The following is a 23,623-nucleotide window of genomic DNA, read 5'->3' on the forward strand; positions in this document are numbered from 1 at the left end:
ACACAGAGTAAGAGGCTTGCCCCAAACAGCTCATAAATTGAAACTAGGTTTGCCAGCCCTCCAGGATCATCCTGGAGTCTCCAGGAACTAAAGATTGTCATGTGATGAGACCTCCAAGAACACATCCAACGAAAATTGGCAACTCTGAAACCCTGTAACTTTTCAGAGGCTCACAGCCCTCACTGGGCAGAGTAGAGAATGCAGCTGTGTGATTGGCCTCCTGAGCTGTCCGTCAAGTGTGTCCAGCCCCATGATGACATCATCACAGGAATATAATGGCTGAGACCTGGGGGGGGAGGTCTGAGTATTGGGAAGGATTAGTAGTGTGGAAGTTTGGTAAGATGTGTGGTTAAACTCTGTACTATGTTTCTGGTTCTTTGGGTGTTTAGATGGGGGCTCTTTCTTACACAGAGTGTGACCCAGGGTCTTGCCTGATGGCTAGTAGTAGCTAGGATTGAATGATCAGAAGCTCTTAACTACTTTCAGTACTTTGTAGCTGTACTTGTGTAAAGCATTTCTAGCTGAGTCTTCTGAGCAAACAGTCCAGGGAAGGAAACTATCTGCCCTCCAGACTGGGAGGCCTGGATTAATGGTATGTTCTAGGAGATGGAGGCTTCCCTAGAGAAGAACAGAATATTTAACAAGGAGAATTAAATTAGAGCTTGAACTATGGGAAAACTCTCCACTCATCTCTCTACCTGAGCTAAGCTATGCTGTTCCCACTCAGGGATGGGGATTGGGACTGCTGGCTGTGGTCTGAGTTCTGGCTTCTCCTAAAGATCTGTAGGTGGAAACACTTGACTGAGGTGGCTGATTCAGCTGAGACTGGAGTGCTGGGTAACCAATATGTATCTGAAACAGATAATGCAGGAAACACTAAAGGAAAACAGGCCTGGTGCCTTCCCATGAGGGAAATGCTTCCTGGCCCTAGCTTTCTAGTTAGTGGTCTCACTCTCGCCTCCAGGGGTGATGGTGTCAATTTACCTGAACTGGAATCTGTTTCTTAAATAGACCAGTCTTTAACTGACAGTAGAAAATACTTCTATTTTTACCAGCTAAATTGGCTTTAAAATAACCAGCCTGCCATAGTGGGCGTCTCCTACATAGACTCATAGATATTAAGGTCAGAAGGGACCATTATGATCATCTCCTATGTAACTCAGAATCCGGGGAGACTTAAACACTACTCACTCTAGAGGTCCCTGAAGGCTTGCCAATGGTACCTTCTCAATTCAGTGTTCTGTGTGTGTAGTCAATGGCTACTACCTTCAGCAGGATAACTTCTGTCAGTGATTGTACTCTGGGACAAATGGAGTTAGCCCTGGTATTATCTGGGAAAAGAATAAACTAGGAGGGTGCCTCTGATGAGCTGTGCAGGTGTCTTGGTGCTCCCCTTTGGAGGCATTGTTGGGTCTAGAAGTTTAAGGAGAAGCTTTGGGAGTGTGTAACACCGGCAGGATCAAATCTGGCTCCTCTGGAGCTAAATGCATGAGCCTCTGCTGCATGAGCTAAAAGCCATAAGGCTCTTCTCTAAGACTATAGAGCTGATGTGTTAATCTCTGTCTCTCTAACTGGTCCTGGTGCCACGAGATGGGACAGAAGAACACACCCACAAGGTGTGTGAATTACAAGTGTATCCCTGGGCTTGAGGAACTGGCTGTCTCTGAGCCTGCCTTAGATCAAAGGTTTAAGGGCCTGGCCTGTTCTCTGCAGAGAGAGACTTACTGCAGGGGGACAACCTGGTCTGGCTTTTAGAAAAAAACGGACCGGGAGCAGCTCTCCTAGTGTTCCTACACAACATTGATTTCATTGTTTCCTGCTGTAGCCACTCAATATTCCTTTTTGGGTCTGGCAGGGACATCTCACTCCACCATGTCCGCTAAGGAAAATGACCCACAGGTGGAGATCCAGGCAGAGGAGCAACAGGTGGGTCCCTCCTGGGGAGGCAGGTGTGCTTGGCAGCTGGAAGGGCTGTTCTAGCTTGAATGTCTCCACTGCTGGAGACAGGGACTCGTAACCACAACACTAGCTAATGCTCCAAGTTCTAGTTCTTGGAGTGCCATAGTCACTGCCCACAAGTGCCCCCTGAATCCGGGAGGAGCACCAGCACTGGTGATCCTGTGAATGCTGTCTGCATTAGAACACTGGCAAATCCCGCTGATTGAGAAGCCCAGTGGGGGCATTGTAGCGGGTGCTGGACCGAGACATGGTACCTGATCGGGAGAGAATGCACTTGGAAAGACAAAAGGTCTCTCCATTCCTGCTCTCACTGATGGAATGAGATTGTGACACAGTTCTGTTTTGTTGGTGGGCATGCCAGGATGGAAACAGCATTCCTGAGACCTTGCTGACTATAGGCAGCTGTTCCAATGGGACCAGGCTTCTGGGTGTGTAACTAATGTCACAGGCAGGCCACTGAACCCCTGCTGACAGGGACAGGAGACTACTTAACTCTGAGGACAGTCTCCTACAGAATCAGTAGTTGCAGAGGGAAAGAGACAGGAGGGACACGTTGACAAGTCAGGAGCTCTTCCTCAGCTGACTCCTCTTTCCCTCCCTCAGACTGCAGTGGACAGGGTGGCTGGCCTGCCCTTGGTCAGCTCTGCCTGTGAGATGGCCTCTGCCAGCTACACTGCCACCAAAGAGACCCACCCAGCCATCAAAGCGGTCTGTGAGGTGGCAGAGACTGGGGTGAGGGCCATCACCTCTGCTGCCATCACTGGGGCATGGCCCATCCTGGACCAGCTGGAGCCACAGCGTGAGTAAGGGAAGGGAGGCAGGAACACTCCTGTGTGTGTGGCGGGGGAGGTGGGTCTGGGGGCAGGCTCAGCCTACAGTGGCTCTAGGCCCACTACTGAGCTCAGCCTCCAACTGGCCGCAAACAGAATCCACAGACTCCCTTCTCCTGCTCCCCTGAACTCTGCTAGCTCCTAGACATGATCTGGCCAAGGCATTGGCCTTGTGCGGAGCGGTTCTAACGGATACAGCAGCTGTTGTTGGACTCTTGCTCAGGTACCAGCGGTGGGCACTGCCTGCCTCTAGGCTGGCCCAGCTCAGGCACAATCCCTGGTGTGCGTGGCTGGCCCAGTACCACACAGCCACATTGTCATAAATATAAATGGAAGGGTAAACCCCTTTGAAATTCCTCCTGGCCAGGGGAAAGCTCCTCTCACCTGTAAAGGGTTAAGAAGCTAAAGGTAACCTCGCTGGCACCTGACCAAAATGACCAATGAGGAGACAAGATACTTTCAAAAGCTGGGAGGAGGGAGAGAAACAAAGGGTCTGTGTCTGTCTGTATGCTGCTTCTTGCCAGGGACAGAACAGGAATGGAGTCTTAGAACTTTTAGTAAGTAATCTAGCTAGGTATGTGTTAGATTATGATTTCTTTAAATGGCTGAGAAAAGAATTGTGCTGAATAGAATAGCTATTTCTGTCTGTGTATCTTTTTTGTAACTTAAGGTTTTGCCTAGAGGGGTTCTCTATGTTTTTGAATCTAATTACCCTGTAAGATATCTACCATCCTGATTTTACAGGGGGGATTTCTTTATTTCTATTTACTTCTATTTTTTATTAAAAGTCTTCTTGTAAAAAACTGAATGCTTTTTCATTGTTCTCAGATCCAAGGGTTTGGGTCTGTGGTCACCTATGCAAATTGGTGAGGCTTTTTATCCAACATTTCCCAGGAAAGGGGGGCTGCAAGTGTTGGGAGGATTGTTCATTGTTCTTAAGATCCAAGGGTCTGGGTCTGTAGTCACCTAGGCAAATTGGTGAGGCTTTTTAACAAACCTTGTCCAGGAAGTGGGGTGCAAGGTTTTGGGAAGTATTTTGGGGGGAAGGACGCGTCCAAACAGCTCTTCCCCAGTAACCAGTATTAGTTTGGTGGTGGTAGCGGCCATTCCAAGGATAACGGGTGTAATATTTTGTACCTTGGGGAAGTTTTGACCTAAGCTGGTAAAGATAAGTTTAGGAGGTTTTTCATGCAGGTCCCCACATCTGTACCCTAGAGTTCAGAGTGGGGGAGGAACCTTGACATGGTGGCACAGTGGGGGATTAACCTGAAATCATTTTGAGATCCAGTTGAGATTTTTTGAACTAGAAATACAGATTTTAAAAAGGAATTTTTAGGAAGTCCAGAAAGCAGCTTTGAAACTGAAAGCAGCTTAGTTTCTCTCTGCTTTGTGGCCAAGCAGAGACAAAAGGGGATTATCTTTGTGAATTGCAGGTTTTCTTTGCCTGGAGGCAGGGTACTTAACTCCTGCAGGGAAATTCAGTCTTCCAACCCAGAGTTTTTTTTTTTCTTTTCTTCCTAAAAGTAAATAGGGGGTGTGTGTTCTACCCATTTGCCTGGAGACAAAAGTGGCAGGGTTTTTTTTTTTTTAGGATTTTGATTTTTTTTGTTTTACAAGGAGCACAGGTTTGAAAAGGAATTTTTTTTTCCTTTGGGCTGCTGGTAAGCAGGTTTCCAAGTAGTTGGAGGTTTTTTGCTTTGATTTGGGCCCAGAGCAGAGACAAGGGAATTGTCTTTTTCTGTAGGCTGACAATCACCATCAGAGAATAGGTATTCTATTCCAGCACAGCAAAATTTTACAGCCACGTTTTGTTTGTTTATTTCTAAACCTCGGGTGTAAAGTTAGTTAAAAACAGAGAGGTTAGGATGACAAAATCCACGACTCGACAAAAGCTGGAATTAGCCAGTTTTCAGGCTGCGGAAAAACAAAGGGAACATGAAAGACAGATAGAACTCATGCGGCTGAAAATGGAAGCAAGGGACAAAGAAATGGAAGCAAGGGACAAAGAACTGGAGGAGAAGGAAAAAGAGAGGAAGCATGTGGAGGAGGTGGAGAAGATAAAGGCTCAGCGGAATATCCCAACAAACCCTAGCAATCCTTCTCCAAGCACCACTTCCCATCCCAGAAAGTTCCCCACCTACAAGGCAGGTGATGATACTGAGGCCTTCTTAGAAAACTTCGAAAGGGCCTGCCTTGGGTACAACATCTCTACTGACCAATACATGGTAGAGCTGAGGCCGCAGCTCAGTGGACCCTTAGCTGAGGTGGCAGCTGAAATGCCTAAAGAACACATGAACAAGTATGAACTGTTTAAATCCAAGGTGAGAGTCAGAATGGGGATAACACCCGAGCAGTCTCGTCGGAGGTTCAGAGCCCTAAGGTGGAAACCAGACATGTAGGCATGTCGGGTAAATGACCACATTGTGAAACATTGGGATGCCTGGATATCAGGAACAAGTGTTGACTCTCCAGTAAATTTGCCCTTCCTAATGCAAATGGAACAATTCTTAGAGGGTGTTCCTGAGGAAATAGAAAGATACATCCTAGACGGGAAGCCCAAAACTGTAATTGAGGCAGGAGAGATTGGAGCCAGATGGGTGGAGGTGGCAGAGAAGAAGAAAACTGGTCGCAGTTGGAGCGGAGACCAGAAGGGACCACCCCAGACCACACCCTATTACCAGGGGCTGCCCAAAGCCCCACCTACCTCCCAAAGAACCCTCCAGACCCCTTATCGTCCCACCACCCCGTTCTCCAGCAACCCTCCTCGCCCCAGTGACCCGTCAGCTGGACGATGTTTTAAATGTAACGAGCTGGGGCATGTAAAGGCCAACTGCCCCAAGAACCCCAACAGATTACAGTTCATTGCACCGGAATCACACCAGAGGTCCACAGGCCCAGATACCTCCCAGATACCCTTGGAGCGGAGGGAAACTGTGAGTGTGGGCGGGAAGAAGGTCACCGCGTGGAGGGACACCGGAGCACAAGTGTCAGCTATCCATGCTTCCTTAGTGGACCCCAATTTAATCAACCCAGAGATCCAAGTGACGATTCAACCCTTCAAGTCCAACTCTTTCAATTTGCCTACAGCCAAGTTGCCTGTCCGGTACAAGGGCTGGTCAGGAATGTGGACTTTTGCAGTCTATGATGATTATCCCATCCCCATGCTGTTGTGGGAAGACTTGGCCAAGCATGTGAAGCAGGCCAAGAGGGTGGGAACGGTCACCCGCAGCCAGGCTAAACAAGCCGTGAGGCCTAGCTCTGTTCCGGAAACTTCTATCAGGACCTGGTCAGAGGTGATGGACCTGGACCCCAGGCCAATGTCTGCAACAGCAGTAGTGGATCCAGTCCCAGAGACCCAGACGGAACCAGTCCCAGAACCGGAACCAGCCGAACAACCAACACCAGACCCCGTGTCAGCACTGAATCCAGTACTTGCAACCTCAACACCAGAGGGCCCCACCGAACCTGAACTGGCAGCAGCCGATAACCCTACACAAGAGGCTCAGCCGGAGCCTGAATCCCAACATAGTGCACCAGCGGAGAGCGGTTCACAGTCAACAGAAACAGCTCCATCCCCTATATCGCTTCCAGAGGGACCAAGCCTAGGTCCCCAATCCAATGAGGAACTGATGTCCCCAGCATCAAGGGAACAGTTCCAGACCGAACAGGAAGCAGATGAAAGCCTCCAGAGAGCTTGGACGGCAGCACGGAGCAACCCACCGCCTCTCAGCTCTTCTAATCGATCCAGGTTTGTTATAGAAAGAGGACTTTTATACAAGGAAACTCTTTCTGGTGGACACCAGGAAGACTGGCATCCTCAGAGACAGTTGGTAGTTCCAACTAAATACCAGGCCAAGCTCTTGAGCTTAGCCCATGATCACCCTAGTGGCCATGCTGGGGTGAACAGGACCAAAGACCGTTTGGGGGGGTCATTCCACTGGGAGGGAATGGGCAAGGATGTTTCTACCTATGTCCAGTCTTGTGAGGTGTGCCAAAGAGTGGGAAAACCCCAAGACCAGGTCAAAGCCCCTCTCCAGCCACTCCCCATCATTGAAGTTCCATTTCAGCGAGTAGCTGTGGATATTCTGGGTCCTTTTCCGAAAAAGACACCCAGAGGAAAGCAGTACATACTGACTTTCATGGATTTTGCCACCCGATGGCCGGAAGCAGTAGCTCTAAGCAACACCAGGGCTAAAAGTGTGTGCCAGGCACTAGCAGACATTTTTGCCAGGGTAGGTTGGCCCTCCGACATCCTCACCGATGCAGGGACTAATTTCCTGGCAGGAACTATGAAAAACCTTTGGGAAGCTCATGGGGTAAATCACTTGGTTGCCACTCCTTACCATCATCAAACAAATGGCATGGTGGAGAAGTTTAATGGAACTTTGGGGGCCATGATACGTAAATTCGTAAATGAGCACTCCAATGATTGGGACCTAGTGTTGCAGCAGTTGCTCTTTGCCTACAGAGCTGTACCACATCCCAGTTTAGGGTTTTCCCCATTTGAACTTGTATATGGCCATGAGGTTAAGGGGCCATTGCAGTTGGTGAAGCAGCAATGGGAGGGATTTACACCTTCTCCAGGAACTAACATTCTGGACTTTGTAACCAACCTACAAAACACCCTCCGAACCTCTTTAGCCCTTGCTAGAGAAAACTTACAGGATGCTCAAAAAGAGCAAAAAGCCTGGTATGATAAACATGCCAGAGAGCGTTCCTTCAAAGTAGGAGACCAGGTCATGGTCTTAAAGGCGCTCCAGGCCCATAAAATGGAAGCATTGTGGGAAGGGCCATTCATGGTCTAGGAGCACCTGGGAGCTGTTAATTATCTCATAGCATTCCCCACCTCCAACCAAAAGCCTAAGGTGTACCATATTCTCTAAAGCCCTTTTATTTCAGAGAATTAAAGGTTTGTCAGTTTACAGCCCAGGGAGGAGACGACGCTGAGTGGCCTGAAGGTGTCTACTACGAAGGGAAATGTGCTGGTGGTGTGGAAGAGGTGAACCTCTCCATGACCCTTGGGCGTATGCAGCGACAGCAGATCCAGGAGCTGTGCACTAGCTACGCGCCAACGTTCTCAGCCACCCCAGGACTGACTGAACGGGCATACCACTCCATTGACACAGGTAATGCTCACCCAATTAGGGTCCAACCTTACCGGGTGTCTCCTCAAGCTAAAACTGCTATAGAACGGGAGATCCAGGATATGTTACAGATGGGGGTAATCCACCCCTCTGAAAGTGCATGGGCATCTCCAGTGGTTCTAGTTCCCAAACCAGATGGGGAAATACGTTTTTGCGTGGACTACCGTAAGCTAAATGCTGTAACTCGGCCAGACAACTATCCAATGCCACGCACAGATGAACTATTAGAGAAACTGGGACGGGCCCAGTTCATCTCTACCTTGGACTTAACCAAGGGGTACTGGCAGGTACCGCTAGATGAATCTGCCAAGGAAAGGTCAGCCTTCATCACACATCTCGGGCAATATGAATTTAATGTACTCCCTTTCGGGCTGCGAAATGCACCCGCCACTTTCCAAAGACTTGTAGATGGTCTCCTAGCGGGATTAGGAGAATATGCAGTCGCCTACCTTGATGACGTGGCCATATTTTCGGATTCCTGGGCAGACCACCTGGAACATCTACAAAAAGTCCTTGAGCGCATAAGGGAGGCAGGACTAACTGTTAAGGCTAAGAAGTGTCAAATAGGCCTAAACAGAGTGACTTACCTTGGACACCAGGTGGGTCAAGGAACTATCAGCCCCCTACAGGCCAAAGTGGATGCTATCCAAAAGTGGCCTGTCCCAAAGTCAAAGAAACAGGTTCAATCCTTCTTAGGCTTGGCCGGTTATTACAGACGATTTGTACCGCACTACAGCCAAATCGCTGCCCCACTAACAGACCTAACCAAAAAGAAACAGCCAAATGCTGTTCAGTGGACCGAAAAGTGTCTGTCGCTTTAAGCTTGTTAAAGGCCTTCTCTCATGTCTGACCCTGTACTAAGGGCCCCAGACTTTGACAAACCGTTCCTAGTAACCACGGATGCGTCCGAACGTGGTGTGGGAGCAGTTTTAATGCAGAAAGGACCTGATCAAGAATTCCACCCTGTAGTGTTTCTCAGCAAAAAACTGTCTGAGAGGGAAAACAACTGGTCAGTCACTGAAAAACAATGTTACGCCATTGTCTAAGCTCTGGAAAAGCTACGCCCATATGTTTGGGGACGGCGTTTCCACCTGCAAACCGACCATGCTGCACTGAAGTGGCTTCACACCGTCAAGGAAACTAACAAAAAACTTCTTCGGTGGAGTTTAGCTCTCCAAGATTTTGATTTCGACATCCAACACATCTCAGGAGCTTCTAACAAAGTGGCTGATGCACTCTCCCGTGAAAGTTTCCCAGAATCAACTGGTTAAAATTGTCCTTGAGATGTGGAAAATATTGTTAGTCTTTATGTACTTGGTAGTATATTTAGAGATGCATGTGTCTTATTAACTCTGTTTTTCCTAGAGCTCCAGGAAGAAATCCCAGCCAGTGTTCCACCCTAGCTGAGATTTGGGGGGCGTGTCATAAATATAAAGGGAAGGGTAAACCCCTTTGAAATCCCTCCTGGCCAGGGGAAAGCTCCTCTCACCTGTAAAGGGTTAAGAAGCTAAAGGTAACCTCGCTGGCACCTGACCAAAATGACCAATGAGGAGACAAGATACTTTCAAAAGCTGGGAGGAGGGAGAGAAACAAAGGGTCTGTGTCTGTCTGTATGCTGCTTCTTGCCAGGGACAGAACAGGAATGGAGTCTTAGAACTTTTAGTAAGTAATCTAGCTAGGTATGTGTTAGATTATGATTTCTTTAAATGGCTGAGAAAAGAATTGTGCTGAATACAATAGCTATTTCTGTCTGTGTATCTTTTTTGTAACTTAAGGTTTTGCCTAGAGGGGTTCTCTATGTTTTTGAATCTAATTACCCTGTAAGATATCTACCATCCTGATTTTACAGGGGGGATTTCTTTATTTCTATTTACTTCTATTTTTTATTAAAAGTCTTCTTGTAAAAAACTGAATGCTTTTTCATTGTTCTCAGATCCAAGGGTTTGGGTCTGTGGTCACCTATGCAAATTGGTGAGGCTTTTTATCCAACATTTCCCAGGAAAGGGGGGCTGCAAGTGTTGGGAGGATTGTTCATTGTTCTTAAGATCCAAGGGTCTGGGTCTGTAGTCACCTAGGCAAATTGGTGAGGCTTTTTACCAAACCTTGTCCAGGAAGTGGGGTGCAAGGTTTTGGGAAGTATTTTGGGGGGAAGGACGCGTCCAAACAGCTCTTCCCCAGTAACCAGTATTAGTTGGGTGGTGGTAGCGGCCATTCCAAGGATAACGGGTGTAATATTTTGTACCTTGGGGAAGTTTTGACCTAAGCTGGTAAAGATAAGTTTAGGAGGTTTTTCATGCAGGTCCCCACATCTGTACCCTAGAGTTCAGAGTGGGGGAGGAACCTTGACACACATGCACTGCGTATGGCACCTAATGCCATGGAGCAATACCTGCTAGAGGGCACAGGAAGCAGCTCCAATGCTAAAAGGATCTGAGCCCATTGCAGGCACTGGAGACTCCATCTACCTGCAGCTTCTTCTAGAGGGTTTCAGAACAGATGCCTGGCAGCTGGATCTCCTGACTGCTAAACCTGGCTCTGAAACAGACTGGCTCCATAGCCTTGGGCAACTTGCCCAACCCCTCTTCCTTGGCTTTCCCATCAGTAACCTGGGACACTTGCTTAGGAACCCCAGTCCTCCAATGTACACAGATGAGCAGCCCCACGAGATCTGTGCACGTGAAGGAATTAAGGGAACGAGTTCTGTGGTTGTTACAGTTGCAGCAGCCAATGAACATGCCTGTTGGGGTCTGGACAGACTAGAGGAGCAGCTGCCCATCCTGCAGCAGCCGATTGAGAAGGTAACCACACGAGTGTCACAGCTGGTCCTGGAGCAGGATGAGGCTGTGGGCCCTTCACTTCCGCTAGGTGTTCAGTGACCTCTCTTCTCACCCCTTTTCCTCTAGGTGGCTTCGGATGCCCAAGACCTCGTGCATGCCACAATGGTGGGTGCCAAGGATGCAGTCTGCAGCACGGTCACTGAGGCCAAGGATGCAGTGACCAGCATGGTGAGCGTGGCCCAAGGGGCTGTCCAGGAGAGCGTGGAGGTGACCAAATCTGCCGTGACCAGCAGCATGAGCACAGTGATTGGCTCCAGCATGGGGCAGATGGCTGTGAGTGGCATAGACACAGCACTGGGGAAATCTGAGCAGCTGGTGGACTACTACCTCCCCATGACAGAGGAGGAGCTTGGTAAGATGCCCTCTGCTGAATACAAACCAATGTGACCCTGGTGTTTTGGGGTGCAGCTTGGACTTCGTGTTCACAGCTGATCTGCCAAAAGAGCCACCTCTCCTTCGGGCTTCCTTGCAACTTAGCTTGGCTACTAGCCCTCCCCTTTGTTCCTTCATGCTGAGTCCTTTGCTAGCCCTGTCTGATGGCTCTGACGCTGCTCCCTGTGCAGCTACCCACTGCCTTACTGGTCGGTGCTGCAGGGCATCCAAACGTGCCCTGGGAAAGATTCCATCGGTCACAAGATTTGGGAGGGCTGAACACATCCCTGCCTTGTATCCTGGCCCTGCCAACTGGTGGTGCACGTAGATTTTAATGCTTACCAGTACAGCGACTCATGGGAGGGACCCAAAAGTGGGGGGGGGCACATGACTCCCCCCAAACGACCCCATCCTGCCTTGTGCTGGGGGGCTCTACAGACCCACGTAGTTGCATCTCCTGTCTAGGAAGGGCTGGTGGGGGGCCAGCTGGGGGTGGTACAGACACACCGGAGGAGGTGCCAGCATTCTGCTCCTTTCGCTGCTGCGGTTCCTGAGAGCCCTGCAGTTTTCAGCGGCTACCGAACGTCATTCCAGTACGTCATCCCAGCAACAAATGTCTTAATGGTGCGGCGTACCTGACCTTACTGCCTTACTTGCACCACGGCTGCCAACTGACCCCTTCCCCCTTCCAGCTGAGCTTGCCACAACTCCCCTGGAGGGGCCTGGAGAGGCTCCCGCAGAGCAGCAGGGTTACTACGTGCGTCTGGGTTCCCTGTCGAGCACGCTGCGCCAGCGAGCCTACCAGCACGCCCTGGGCAAGATGAGACAAGCCAGGCAGCGCACCCTGGAGGCCCTCTCCCAGCTCCAGCAAATCATTGACCTGGTAGGAACACGACCCCTCTCCCCTGCCCTGTAGCTGCTGTGTGTCATGGTCTGTCATAAATATAAAGGGAAGGGTAAACCACTTCAAAATCCCTCCTGGTCAGAGGAAAAGTCCTCTCACCTGTAAAGGGTTAAGAAGCTAAAGGTAACCTAGCTGGCACCTGACCTAAATGACGAATGAGGAGACAAGATACTCTCAAAAGCTGCGAGGAGGGAGAAAACAAAGGGTCTGTGTCTGTCTGTACGCTGCTTTTGCCGGGAACAGAACAGGAATGGAGTCTTAAAACGTTTAGTAAGTTACCTAGCTAGGTATGTGTTAGATTATGATTTCTTTAAATAGCTAAGAAAAGATTTGTGCTGACTAGAATGACTATCCCAGTCTGTCTTTTTTGTAACTTAAGGTTTTGCCGAGAGGGATTCTCTGTTTTGAATCTAATTACCCTGTAAGGTACCTACCATCCTGATTTTAGAGGTGATTCCTTTACTTCTATTAAAAGTCGTCTTGTAAGAAAACTGAATGCTTTTTCATTGTTCTAAGATCCAAGGGTTTGGGTCTGAGGTCACCTATGCAAATTGGTGAGGATTTTTACCAAACCTTCCCCAGGAAGTGGGGTGCAAGGGTTGGGAGGGTTTTTGGGAGGAAAGACGTGTCCAAACTATGTTTCCCAGTAAACCCAGTTAGTTTGGTGGTGGCAGTGGAAATTCCAAGGGCAAAGGGTAAAATTAATTTGTACCTTGGGGAAGTTTTAACCTAAGCTGGTGAAAGTAAGCTTAGGAGGTTTTCATGCAGGTCCCCATATCTGTTCCCAAGAGTTCAGAGTCGGGGAGGAACCTTGACACGGTCTCTGCAGCCTCCCATGCTCAGTGCCATTGGCACTGTTTGTTCCTGGGCCCAGCTGTGTCGCTGCAGTAGTGCTGCCCGCCTGCTGCCCACACCTAGCTGTGGGAGAGCTTCCCTGGCCAGCCGCCTCCTGCTCTTCCCAGCTAACTGCCCTCTCCCCCTGCAGATCAGCCATGCCAAGCAGGCCGTAGATCAGAAGCTTCACAATGGCCAGGATCGTCTGTACCAGATGTGGCTCCAGTACTGCAGGGGGAAGTTGGAAGGGCAGGAGGATCCTGACTCCGCAAAGGTATTCTCCTCCCTCTCGCCCTCACAGCCTTGCTTCAGCGAACTCCCCCCATCTGCAGGGGAGACTTGTAGATACTCCAGTCTCTTTCTCCTTCCAGCAGGTTGAAGCTCAGGCTCTAGCCACATCCCAGACCCTCACCCAGCAACTGAAAACCACCTGCCTTACTCTCCTGGGCAGCATCCAGGGCCTTCCCAGCACTATCCAGGACAAGGCCCAGCAGGTCTCGAGCAGTATAGAAGAGCTCCAGGCCTCCTTCTCCAGTGCCGGCTGTTTCCAGGATCTGTCCAGCAGTGCCCTGGCCCGGAGTCGGGAGATGGTGACCAAGGCCCAGGAGTCCCTGGATGAGCTGCTGGAATATGTGATGCAGAACATTCCCCTGGACTGGATGGTGGGACCCTTCATTCCCACTGGAGACTCCCCACCATGTCCTGATGAGCTGGTGGAGGAAGGAAAGAACGTGGAGGCCTGAAGGGTTCCCCCTGCTGCTGGAAGGAATCCAGCTGAATTGCCTGCATAGCTAGTGTGGGGTCTCCTTGCTGAGGCCACAGTGCTGCTTTGGCAGATGGTGGACTGAGGTCAGGTCTTCCTTCTGCAGAACCTGAATGTCATTTCCCAGGCACACTTCCCCAGAACCATGTATTACCAGTTACAGGGTGGCATCACTAGTCATGCAGGACTGCATCCCATGCAGGGCTAGTCTGCTTCTCTCAGGACAGACATACAGCTGTCTTCCTCTGTACACAGGAAGTGCTCCTGAGCTTGATCTTTTCCCTAGCTTTGTAATGTGTAAAACTAGGGTTTAATGTTACAATAAACCTCAACTGCATTCAAATTTCTGTCTGCTTAATGTGATTCCCTCCCTGGCTCATGCTCTGTAGAAACATATACTGTACAGGTGACCCCATGCCCCTCTTCTTTACACACACAAACCCCCTCCACCCACTTTCTCTGGCAGGGCTCCAGAATGGCTGAGCTCATCTCCTGGGTGAAGGCATCTCTTCAGGTGCCTCCATTTGACACTCTTCCATTGAGACTTTCCTCATGTAGAAGAAGGCAACAGTGTTCTCCCCATTGAGATCACTCGTCTGGCTTCCAGTGGGTAGCAAGGCAACATTACAGGCTCCGAGACCCAACTAACAGAGGGAAAGACCCAGGTTGTTGAGACAGGGCATTATGGCCTTGAGAGGAAATGGGGTGTGTGGAGAACTGAGAACCTACTACTGGTAATGAGCAAAGTTAAAAGGGTCACATACAGTGGTGGGAGACTGCCGGGCCTTGCCTCTAGTCCAGTGCAAGAAGCTCAACAGGTTGGAAGTGTCTAGGAAAAGATGGTGAATTGACAACTCCAGGCAACTGGGATTTAACAAAACACACACAGGGAGACTAGCTGCAAGAGAGAGAGCAGCAGATACTCTTGCTGAAGCATGGACATCAGCCAGCCTGCATCCTTCCTCCCTGCCATTAGCCAAGCACCTGCCTAACATTTCCTACTGCCTAGTGTACACCTAGCCAGGCTAATGGCTCAGGGTTGTGGGAGATCCATAGTAGGACCAGTGCTGGGCTTGTAATGCATTTTCCTCAGAGCTTGTGTCTATGCTTGAAGTCACAAGGGGGTAGTGTCATCTCGGCAGCTCCATCACTTTTGCTTATCCTAACTCCGGCTTGAGCTATTAATAAGCTTCAGGCAAGGAAATGTCTCTCGGGTTCAGCACTGCAACAGGACCATGAGCAGGAATGGGTGTGTAGCTCTCAAAGATAGAGACTAGTAATCAAAGTGGTGATGGATGCAGCTCCCAGGGCTAGTTACTCCGGATCTCATTGAACAGGGCCTGTCTTGTACTCCCAATGGACTGGGGCTACAAAGGTTTTCATAGACTCCTAGAATATGGGGGTTGGAAGGGACCTTAGGAGGTCATCTAATCCAACCCCCTGCTCAAAGCAGGACCAATCCCCAGTTAAATCATCCCAGCCAGGGTTTTGTCAAACCCGACCTTAAAAACTTCAAAGGAAGGAGATTCCACCACCTTCCTAGGTAACGCATTCCAGTGCTTCACCACCCTTCTAGTGAAAGTTTTTCCTAATATCCAACCTAAACCTTCCCCACTACAACTTGATACCATTGATCCTTGTTCTGTCATCTGTACCACTGAGAACAGTCTAGATGCATCCTCTTTGGAACTCCCTCTCAGGTAGCTGAAAGCAGCTATCAAATCCCCCCCCCCCCGTTCTTCTCTTCTGCAGGCTAAACAATTCCAGTTCCCTTAGCCTCTCCTCACAAATCATGTGTTCCAGTCCCCTAAACATTTTTGTTGCCCTCTGCTGGACACTTTCCAATTTTTTCACATCCTTTTTGTAGTGTAGGGCCCAAAACTGGACATAGTACTCCAGATCAGGCCTCACAAATGTTGAATAGAGGAGAACAATCATGTCTGTCAATTTGCTGGCAATGCCCCTATTTACACAACCCAAAATGTCATTGGCCGTCTTGGCAACAAGGGCACACTGTTGACTCATAGCCAATTTCTTGTCCACTGTAACTTCGAGGTCCTTTTCTGCAGAAAAGTCAGAAACTCCCTAACTGACAGTGAGCGATCACTGAGGCTAATTTGCCTGTGTAACTGGAAGTGTGTTACATACCCTGCTGTGTTCTGGATTAACAGAGGCCCCTCCAACACACTAGCTAGGTGGAGCCCTGCTGGGGTGAGTAAAGGTCCTAGTCTGCTCCTTTTAGGAATATGGAAGAGTAAGTGCAGACTTCAGGAGTGCTGGTCAGCTAACATGACTTCTGTATCCAAGCCCAGTGAAGCTCTTTCCTCTTTTGTCCAAGTCTAATAAAATGTGTGATGTCAATGAGTGGATTTCACATCAACAGATATTCGCTTCAAACTTGGATAGAAGTGGGAGCTGGATTTTCTTTACGCCATGAAGAACATTGCAGCCTACGTTTCCCGAGCGCAGCCCCTGCAGCTAATCTTTCCGTAGAGAAGGAGCGGTTCTAACACATCCCCAAGCAGGGTCAGACCTAAGAAACTTGATGGAAAATGTTGCTGCACCACTCTCAAGTCATATAAAGCAAATTCAGTGACTGACTAACCCACCGGGTGCAGTATTTATTCAAAGAGCAGTGAGTTATTTCAGCAAACCCCAAACCAACGGGCTCGAGTGTTTAATCCAAAGGCCTGTTGGAGGATTCAAGGTGTGAGCATAGAGATCACACCAGCTACACCCCAATGGTCTGAATATTAGAAGGAGGAATGGGAAAAGGAAAGAGATGCTTCCTGCCCCCAGCTGGCTTTCTCTCCTGGGTGGCACCCTCTGGATAATTAGTGATTGTAGCTGTAGATCCCAGGTAGGAAGACTTGTAGTGTGCTCTCAACATGGTTGGGCTCGCTGCTTCTTCTGGCTGCCTGTGTGGGAGGGCTATGGGTGGGAAGGTGGTTTCTAAGCCCTGACCATGCAATGGTCTCTCTGTGCTAGGGATACTTGGACCTGTGCAGAGCCCTCTGGAACTCAGCTACTCTTCCCAACTGCCTGTTGAAGTTACTGGGGTCTGAGTAAAGGCAGGGGCTGGTTTGTGCAGGGCTCATTGTAGAATCAGAGCCTAAAATGGCCCCACTCTGGCCCTTGCAGCCACTGAAGCTGAAGATCTTGTGTTTAGATGGAGGCCCTCTCACATCCCTCTGTGGGACAGACACATGGGTATGAACATCTAGGCTTGCTTTAAAGGAGGGAGGTGAGCACCTGCCTCAGCCCCAGGCCACTGTCACTCTGCTCAGCTGCTCCAGGCATTTGCACTCCCTGCTTTGATTTTACTTCCTGTGTGAAAGCTGTAGGGAGGTTATGGGACGAAGTTATGCCTGGTGTGATCTGCTGTCACTCCGGCTGGGAAGGGCCTTGGCACTGGAGTAACTAGGCCAGGAATGATAATGGGGAGAGGGCAGAGCCGAGGATAGTGGCTATAACTGACACCCCCCCCCCAAATTTTTCCCTGAGCTTGTCTCCCCACTTAGTGCTTCCCTTTGGCTGTGTCACCCCCAGCATCTGCCCAAATGCTCCCCAGATACCCCCTGAGCCTGGGGGTTCCACGAATTGAACTGACCCTTATATTGGAACTGCTAACTGCCCTCAGTCTTTAACCCCTTGTTGCCCAGTGTGGGGCTACCTAACTCTCTTTGAGGTTCTGGGCCTAACTCACTTAGGCCTTGCAATGCTGAGAGGAGCAATAGCTAAATACCTTTAAAAACCTGTGCCATGTTCTCTTCCCTGGACAAGTCAACCAACAGGAAAGCTATAAATGAACTGAGGAGTATCTTGTGCCAGCTGGGCCAGAATAACTTCCCCAGCCTCTTCTGGAGTGGGCAGGAAAGGAAAATAATACAATAGCTATCAGCACTCTCCTCTCTTAGATGGTTTTACTGTCAAAAATCTTCTACACTGAAAATGTTACCAGGGAAATGGAGCGTAAAGGCGCTCTTCAGAGAGAACAACCGGAGTACTCTGAGAATATGAACCATTATTATTGTTTGTATGACCGTAGCATTTCAAAGCCAAAATCAGAACTGGAATCCCATCGTGCTAGGTACTGTCTTAACACAGAGTAAAAGGCCTGCCCCAAACAGCTCATAATCTGAAACTAGGTTTGCCAGCCCTCCAGGATTGTCCTGAACTCTCCAGGAATTAAAGATTAATCTTTAATTAAAGATTGTCATGTGATGAGACCTCCAGGAACACATCCAACCAAGATTGGCAACTCTCACACCCTGTAACTTTTCATGGGCTCACAGCTCTCACTGGGCAAAGTAGAGAATGCAGCTGTGTGATTGGTCTCCTGAGCTGTCTGTCAAGTGTGTCCAGCCCTATGATGACATCAACACAGGAATATAATGGCTGAGACTTGAGGGAGGTCTGAGTATTGGTGAAGGATTAGTAGTGTGGAAGTTTGGTAAGATGTGTGGTTAACTTCTGTGTTATGTCTCTGGTTCCTAGGTTCTGTATCTGTTAAGATGGGGGCTCTTTTCTTACACAGAGTGTGACCCAATGTCTTGCCTGATGGCCAGTAGTGGCTAGGATTGAATGGTCAGAAGCTCTTAGCTAGTTTCAGTGCTTAGTAGCTGTACTTGTGTAAAGCATTTTGACTTCAGTCTTCTGAGCAAATGGTCCAGGGAAGGAAACTATTTGCCTTCCAGACTGGGAGGCCTGGAGTAATGGTATGTTCTAGGAGACAGAGGCTTCCCTAGAGGAGAATAGAATATTTAACAAGGAGAACTAAATTAGAGTTTGGACTAGGGGAAAAATTCCTACTCACCTCTCGCCCTGAGCAAAGCTATGCTGTTCCCACGCAGGCATGGGGAATGGGACTTCTGGTTGTGGTCTGAGTTCTGGCTTGTCCTAAAGATCTGCAGGTGGAAACACTTGACTGAGGTGGCTGATTCAGCTGAGACTGGAGTGCTGGGTAACCAATATGTATCTGAAACAGATAATGCAGGAAACACTAAGGAAAACAGGCCTGGTGCCTTCCCATAAGGGAAATGCTTCCTGGCCCTAGCTTTCTAGATAGTGGTCTCACTCTCGCCTCTAGGAGTGATGGTGTCAACTTACCTGAACTGGAATCTGTTTCTTTACCTGACAATAGAAGATATTTGTATTTTTACCAGCTAAATTGGCTTTAAAATAACCAGCCTGCCATAGTGGGCATCTCTTATGTAGACTCATAGATATTAAGGTCACAAGGGACCATTATGATCATTTCCTATGTAATCCAGTATCCAGGGAGACTCCTACACTACTCACTCAAGAGGTCCCTGAAGGCTCCCCAGTGGTACCTTCTCAATTCAGTGTTCTGTGTGTGTAGTCAATGGCTACTATCTTCAGCAGGATAACTTCTGTCAGTGATTGTACTCTGGGACAAATGGAATTAGCCCCGGTACTATCTGGGAAAAGACTAAACTGGGAGGGTGCCTCTGATGAGCTGTGCAGGTGTCCTGGTGCTCCCCTTGGGAGGCATTGTTGGGCCTAGAAGTCTGAGGAGAAGCTTTGGGAGTATGTAACGCCAAAAGACCTTGGTAATGGGCAGGATCAAACCTGGGACCTCTGGACCATAAGGCTCTTAGCTAAGACCGTAAAGCAGATAAATTAATCTGTCTCTCTAACTGGTCCTGGTGCCACGAGATGGGACAGAAGAACACACCCACAAGATGTGTGGATTACAAGTGCATCCCTGGGCTTGAAGAACTGGCTGTTTCTGAGCCTGCCTTAGATCAAAAGTTTAAGGGCTTGGCCTGCTCTCTGTAGAGAGAGACTTACTGCAGGGGGACAACCTGGTCTGGCTCTTGGAGAAAATGGACCGGGAGCAGCTCTCCTGGTATTCCTACACAAGATTGATTTCACTGTTTCCTGCTGTAGCCACTCAATATTCCTTTTTGGGTCTTGCAGGGACATCTCACTCCACCATGTCTGCTAAGGAAAATGAACCACAGGTGGAGATCCAGGCAGAGGAGCAACAGGTGGGTCCCTCCTGGGGAGGCAGGTGTGCTTGGCGGCTGGAAAGGCTCTTCTAGCTTGAAAGTCTCCACTGCTGGAGACAGGGACTCGTAACCACAACACTAGGCAATGATTCTAGCTCTGAGTGCCGTAGTCACTGCCCACAAGTGCCTCCTGAATCCGGGAGGAGCACAGGTGACCCTGTGAATGCTGTCTGCATTAGAACACTGGCAAATCCCGTTGATTGCAATACCCAGTGGGGGCATTGTACCGGGTGCTGGACCGAGACATGGCTCCTGATCGAGAGAGACTGCACTTGGAAAGACAAAAGGTCTCTCCATTCCTGCTCCCGCTGACGGAACGAGATCGTGTCACAATTCTTTTTTGTTGGTGGGTGTGCCAGGATGGAAACGGCATTCCTGAGACCTTGCTGAATATTGGCAGCTGTTCCAATGGAACCAGGCTTCTGGGCCTGTAACTAATGTCACAGGCAGGCCACTGAAACCCAGCTGAAATGGACAGGAGACTGTCCTCAGAGCTGGGCAGTCTCCTACAGAATCAGTAGTTGCAGAGGAAAAGAGACAGGAGGGGCACATTGAGAAGCCAGGAGCTCTTCCTCAACTGACTCCTCTTTCCCTCCCCTAGACTGCAGGGGACAGGGTGGCTGGCCTGCCCTTGGTCAGCTCTGCCTGTGAGATGGCCTCTGCCAGCTACGATGCCACCAAAGAGACCCACCCAGCCATCAAAGGGGTCTGTGAGGTAGTAGAGACTGGGGTGAGGGCCATCACCTCTGCTGCCATCACTGGGGCACGGCCCATCCTGGACCAGCTGGAGCCACAGCGTGAGTAAGGGAAGGGAGGCAGGAACACTCCTGTGTGTGTGGTGGGGGAGGTGGGTCTGGGGGCAGGCTCAGCCTACAGTGGCTCTAGGCCCACTACTGAACTCTGCCTCCAACTGGCAGGAAACAGAATCCACAGACTCCCTTCTCCTGCTCCCCTGAACTCAGCGAGCTCCTAGACGTGATCTGGCCAAGGCATTGGCCTTCTGCGGAGGAGTTCTGACGGCTGTAGCAGCTGCTGGTGGATTCCTGCTCAGGTACCAGCGGTGAGCTGGGCCAGCCTAGAGGCAGGCAGTGCCCACGCACAATCCCTGGTGTGCGTGGCTGGCCCAGTACCACACAGCCACATGCACTGTGTATGGCACCTAATGCCATGGAGCAATACCTGCTAGAGGGCACAGGAAGCAGCTCCAATGCTAAAAGGATCTGAGCCCATGGCAGGCATTGGAGACTCCTGAAACCCTCTAGGAGAAGCTGGGGGTGGATGAACAGATGACTGGCAGCCGGATCTCCTGACTCCTAAACCTGGCTCTGAACCTGACTGGCTCCATAGCCTTGGGCAACTTGCCCAACCCCTCTTCCTTGGCTCTCCCATCAGTAACCTGGGGAGACTTGCTTAGGAACACCAGTCCTCCAATGTACGCAGATTAGCAGCCCCACGAGATCTGTGGACGTGAAGGAATTAAGGGAACGAGTTCTGTGGTTATGTTTCAGTTGCAGCAGCCAATGAACATGCCTGTCAGGGTCTGGACAGACTGGAGGAGCAGCTGCCCATCCTGCAGCAGCCGATTGAGAAGGTAACCACATGAGTGTCACGACTGGTCCTGGAGCAGGATGAGGCTGTGGGCCCTTCACTTCTGCTAGGTGTTCAGTGACCTCTCTTGACCCCTTTCCCTCTAGGTGGCTTTGGATGCCCAAGAAGTTCTGCGTGCCACAATGGTGGGTGCCAAGGATGCAGTCTGCAGCCCGGTCACTAAGGCCAAGGATGCAGTGACCAGCATGGTGGGCATGGCCCAAGGGGCTGTCCAGGAGAGCGTGGAGGTCACCAAATCTGCCGTGACCAGCAGCATGAGCACAGTGATGGGCTCCCGCATGGGGCAGATGGCTGCGAGTGTCATAGACACAGCATTGGGGAAATCTGAGCAGCTGGTGGACTACTACCTCCCCATGACGGAGGAGGAGCTCGGTAAGATCCCCTCTGCTGAAAACAAACCAATGTGACCCTGGCGTCTTCGGGCACGGCTTGGACTCACAGCTGTTCACAGAGCTCACAGCTGAGCTGCCAAAAGAGCCACCTCTCCTTAGGGCTAGCTTGCAACCTAGCTTGGCTACTAGCCCTCCCTTAGTTCCTTCATGCTGGGCCCTCTGCTTGCCCTGTCTGATGGCTCTGACGCTTCTCCCTGTGCAGCTACCCGCTACCTTACTGGTCGGTGCTGCAGGGCACCCAAACGTGCCCTGGGGAAGATTGCATCGGTCACAAGCTTTGGGAGGGCTGAACGCATCCCTGCCATGTATCCTGGCCCTGCCAACCGGTGGTGGAAGTAGATTTTAACTCTTAGCAGTACGGCAACTCATGGGAGGGACCCAAAAGCGGGGGGGAGGCACGTGACCCCCCCCAAACGACCCTACCCTGCCTTGTGCGGGGGTCTCTACAGACTCCAGACAGGAGATGGAACTACGTGGAAGGGCTGGTGGGGGGCCAGCTGGGGGTGGTACAGCCAAACTGGAGGAGCTGCCAGCGTTCTGTTCCTTTCGCTGCTGCGGTTCCTGAGAGCCCTGCGGTTTTCAGCGGCTACCGAACGTCATTCCAGTACGTCATCCCAGCAACAAATGTCTTAATGGTGCGGCGTACCTGACCTTACTGGCTTAATAGCACCACTGCTGCCAACTGACCCCTTCCCCCTTCCAGCTGAGCTTGCCACAACTCCCCTGGAGGGGCCTGGAGAGGCTCCTGCAGAGCAGCGGAGTTACTACGTGCGTCTGGGTTCCCTGTCGAGCACGCTGCGCCAGCGAGCCTACCAGCACGCCCTGGGCAAGATGAGACAAGCCAGGCAGCGCACCCTGGAGGCCCTCTCCCAGCTCCAGCAAATCATTGACCTGGTAGGAACACGACCCCTCTCCCCTGCCCTGTAGCTGCTGTGGGTCACGGTCTCTGCAGCCTCCCATGCTCAGTGCCATTGGCACTGTTTGTTCCGGGGCCCAGCTGTGTCGCTGCAGTCGTGCTGCCCGCCTGCTGCCCACACCTAGCTGTGGGAGAGCTTCCCTGGCCAGCCGCCTCCTGCTCTTCCCAGCTAACTGCCCTCTCCCCCTGCAGATCAGCCATGCCAAGCAGGCCGTAGATCAGAAGCTTCACAATGGCCAGGACCGTCTGTACCAGATGTGGCTCCAGTACTGCAGGGGGAAGTTGGAAGGGCAGGAGGAACCAGACTCCGCAAAGGTATTCTCCTCCTTCTCGCCCTCACAGCCTTGCTCCAGTGAACTCCCCCCATCTGCAGGGGAGACCTGTAGATACTCCAGTCTCTCTTTCTCCTTTCAGCAGGTTGAAGCTCAGGCTCTAGCCACGTCCCAGAGCCTCACCCAGCAACTGAAAACCACCTGCCTTACTCTCCTGGGCAGCATCCAGGGCCTTCCCAGCACTATCCAGGACAAGGCCCAGCAGGTCTCGAGCAGTATACAAGAGCTCCAGGCCTCCTTCTCCAGTGCCAGCTCTTTCCAGGATCTGTCCAGCAGTGCCCTTGCCCGGGGTCGGGAGATGGTGACCAAGGCCCAGAAGTCCTTGGATGAGCTCCTGGAATACGTGACGCAGAACATTCCCCTGGATTGGATCGTGGGACCCTTCACTCCCACGGGAGACTCCCCACAGTGTCCTGATGAGCTGGTGGAGGAAGGAAAGAAGGTGGAGGCCTGAAGGGTTCCCCCTGCTGCTGGAAGGAATCCAGCTGAATTTCCTGCATAGCTAGTGTGGGGTCTCCTCACTGAGGCTGTAGTCCTGCTTTGGCAGATGGTGGACTGAGGTCAGGTCTTCCTTCTGCAGAACCTGAATGTCATTTCCCAGGCACACTTCCCCAGAACCATGTATTACCAGTTACAGGGTGGCATCACTAGTCATGCAGGACTGCATCCCTTGCAGGGCTAGTCTGCTTCTCTCAGG

The 23,623-nt window shown here is 50.6% G+C and overlaps 2 protein-coding genes across 2 annotated transcripts; both read left to right on the top strand.

The window, feature by feature from the left end:
* Window positions 1-1,851: 1,851 nt before the first annotated feature.
* On the top strand, window positions 1,852-13,623 carry LOC142072231 (perilipin-3-like). The gene is made up of 7 exons (XM_075128869.1): window positions 1,852-1,926; window positions 2,563-2,758; window positions 10,649-10,731; window positions 10,837-11,122; window positions 11,835-12,025; window positions 13,032-13,154; window positions 13,255-13,623. Exons 1-7 carry the CDS (start codon window positions 1,873-1,875, stop codon window positions 13,621-13,623), a joined length of 1,302 nt encoding a protein of 433 aa, XP_074984970.1. The 5' UTR covers window positions 1,852-1,872.
* A 5,869-nt stretch (window positions 13,624-19,492) lies between these two features.
* Window positions 19,493-23,380, top strand: LOC125637213 (perilipin-3-like). The gene is made up of 7 exons (XM_048851416.2): window positions 19,493-19,657; window positions 20,280-20,475; window positions 21,187-21,269; window positions 21,373-21,658; window positions 22,382-22,572; window positions 22,787-22,909; window positions 23,012-23,380. Exons 1-7 carry the CDS (start codon window positions 19,493-19,495, stop codon window positions 23,378-23,380), a joined length of 1,413 nt encoding a protein of 470 aa, XP_048707373.2.
* The last annotated feature ends 243 nt before the right edge of the window (window positions 23,381-23,623 follow it).

The sequence above is a fragment of the Caretta caretta genome, chromosome 5, assembly GCF_965140235.1.
Source record: "Caretta caretta isolate rCarCar2 chromosome 5, rCarCar1.hap1, whole genome shotgun sequence".
Taxonomy (NCBI): Eukaryota; Metazoa; Chordata; order Testudines; family Cheloniidae; genus Caretta; species Caretta caretta.